We start from the raw sequence: 2194 nt of genomic DNA, 5'->3' as shown, positions 1-2194 counted from the left end.
TGGTGACTGCGAGGAAGAGACACGTTCTGAACTGTCTGGTGTGCTTGAGAGAGACTGTATGAAATGACAACGACTGCATTGCTTTGCCTGGAGATCGTACGGCTTGGTGCATCCAGCCTGGTGAGGAACATACCAGCGCCACAGTCCAGCTGGTTGGTCTGGTGACTCAAACAGGCTCTCCTCCACACAGGTCTCATTTATAGTGCTTTACAGAACCGAACATTACAGCTAACACTTCCTGTTTCAATCCACCAAGGGACAATACAACAGTGATGCCCACAGACTCATTTTGAGTTTTGGTCACTAGTCTGCTAACAAATGAATGTAAGCAGCATTAGCACCAGCCAACCTGGTGACATCATGTTCTGTACCGACACTAGATGGCACTAAACATGTTTTAAAGCACTTGTTTCTTAAATCCAGCGACACAGACAGTTATTCATGTTAGCCTGTATACATGTAGTGTTTCAGGTCCACTTTAAATATTGGGATTTTTACCTTTTGGCTTTAGAACCCAAGAAGCCTCTTGGGTGAGGGCCCGATCATTGCTGCTTTAATTATTTTTCCAACCACGTGACATAAAAGGAACAACTACAAAAGAGAAAGGATCCCGACATGCACGTGTAGCCGTGGTGGACCTAACTGATGCTGAGACTGGATGGGCATACCTGTAAATGTTCCAGGCTGCTACAGGCAGGTTGAGGAGGAGGATGAACCAGTGCATCGAGACCAACATGAGCATGGTGGAAAGACACTGGGCAACCATCTCTGGAATTACCCACTAAACATCAAACAAACATTTGAATTACAGATTAGAAATCTGAGTGTGAAAATGATCTTTACAGTCGGTTACAAAAAGAAAAGAAGCCATGATTATTTCATAAACGACGGGGGTAAAAGATCAACTGCATCATCAACCATATCTATGAAATCAATAAGACAACTTACTTTGTTCAGCTTGGAACAGCAGGCTCTAGCATTGATGTAGTCACATTCTAGGTCAGACAAGGTTATAATCTATATTTCAAGTTAAGGTACAATGTGCTGTGAAAAGGATGTTGCATTCAGGACCTCGACTGTGGCTCCTTCGATTATCCTTTAAAATATATACATACATATTAAGGATGTGCTGGACTGGCCTCATTTTTCATCGCCGATCGGTCCAGCAACAGTGGACCCACGCACCGCAGCGCTGCGTGGGACTGAAATATAAAAGCCGACAGTGTGAAATGAAACTATCAGTACAGAGATATTTGCAGATAGCGGCTCTTCGTGACTGCTAACTCAAAACACTCTACAAACTTTCATACACTTATTCCGTCACACAAGCCCGACTACAACGCTCATAACAAGGCGGCTAACAAGCTAGCTGGCTGCTATTAAATTAGCTTTTTTTTATACGGAGAAGACTTCAGCAAAGCTCTCGGACAGAAAACCGCTTTGACGCAGACGAGTACCGTCGCCCGACTCACTGAATCGAAAAGGATACGAAGTAAACGGAGAGGAAAATCAGCGCACAACAATCCACAAGAGACAAAATGAACACTGCCGCTTCCATGTTCCCTTTTCCGCAAGTAGTTTTTATTTCCGGACAGTTGACGCGTTTGTGCTGCCGGGAGTTGTGACAGTGTCAATGCAGCGCTGCCACCTAGCGGACTGGAGTGGACATGGTTGACTCAAGACAACCATGGATCCAGACAAACTGTAACAGTGGGGTTTTTTTCTGTCAAGACTGACTTAAAATAACGACGTCACATAACATAAAACCCAAAAAACGCACCTTTAGGAACTCCTGGCTGTATTTAACAAGACGGTAAACATCAAATAGCAAAAATATTATAAGGCGGCTTCAGCAGAACAGATGCTCGGTGTGCTGTTGGTTATGGGGAAATGGAGGCTGCAGGGGGAATGCGAGAATGCTAAAGCCTGGAGGCAGAAGCAAGAGGGAATTTTCTTTTATCCTAATCCAAATGGAGTTTGTAATAAGATAAGATAACCTTCATTAGTCCCACACGTGGGAAATTTGTTTTGTCACAGCAGGAAGTGGACAGTGCAAAAGTTGTATAGCAAAAATTAGAATACAATGAGAATAAAATACTGTACACAACTGTACAGAATAGAATAAAATAAAATACTATATACAGTAGAATAAAATAGAATAAAATATACAATAGGATAAAAATAGAATACAAAT

The 2194-nt window shown here is 42.5% G+C and overlaps 1 protein-coding gene across 1 annotated transcript; it reads right to left on the bottom strand.

Annotated features, from left to right (window-relative positions):
• Positions 1-443: 443 nt before the first annotated feature.
• On the bottom strand, positions 444-1668 carry cnih4 (cornichon family member 4). The gene is made up of 3 exons (XM_005753454.2): positions 1490-1668; positions 949-1017; positions 444-781 (listed from the first exon to the last, which is right to left on the bottom strand). Exons 1-3 carry the CDS (start codon positions 1556-1558, stop codon positions 554-556), a joined length of 366 nt encoding a protein of 121 aa, XP_005753511.1. The 5' UTR covers positions 1559-1668; the 3' UTR covers positions 444-553.
• Positions 1669-2194: the final 526 nt, after the last annotated feature.

This window comes from Pundamilia nyererei, unplaced genomic scaffold, assembly GCF_000239375.1.
Source record: "Pundamilia nyererei isolate P.nyererei 1_Seehausen unplaced genomic scaffold, PunNye1.0 scaffold00429, whole genome shotgun sequence".
Classification (NCBI taxonomy): Eukaryota; Metazoa; Chordata; class Actinopteri; order Cichliformes; family Cichlidae; genus Pundamilia; species Pundamilia nyererei.
This window is presented reverse-complemented; position numbering and strand designations above follow the sequence as displayed.

Excerpts from the sequence above, each read along its gene's own strand:
- cnih4 (XM_005753454.2), bottom strand. The coding sequence starts at position 1,558 with ATGGAAGCGGCAGTGTTCATTTTGTCTCTTGTGGATTGTTGTGCGCTG. Across the intron at positions 1,018-1,489 it reads TTTTCCTCTCCGTTTACTTC|ATTATAACCTTGTCTGACCT; the intron begins GTATCCTTTTCG and ends CTTGAAATATAG. Across the intron at positions 782-948 it reads GCTGTTCCAAGCTGAACAAA|TGGGTAATTCCAGAGATGGT; the intron begins GTAAGTTGTCTT and ends TTTGATGTTTAG.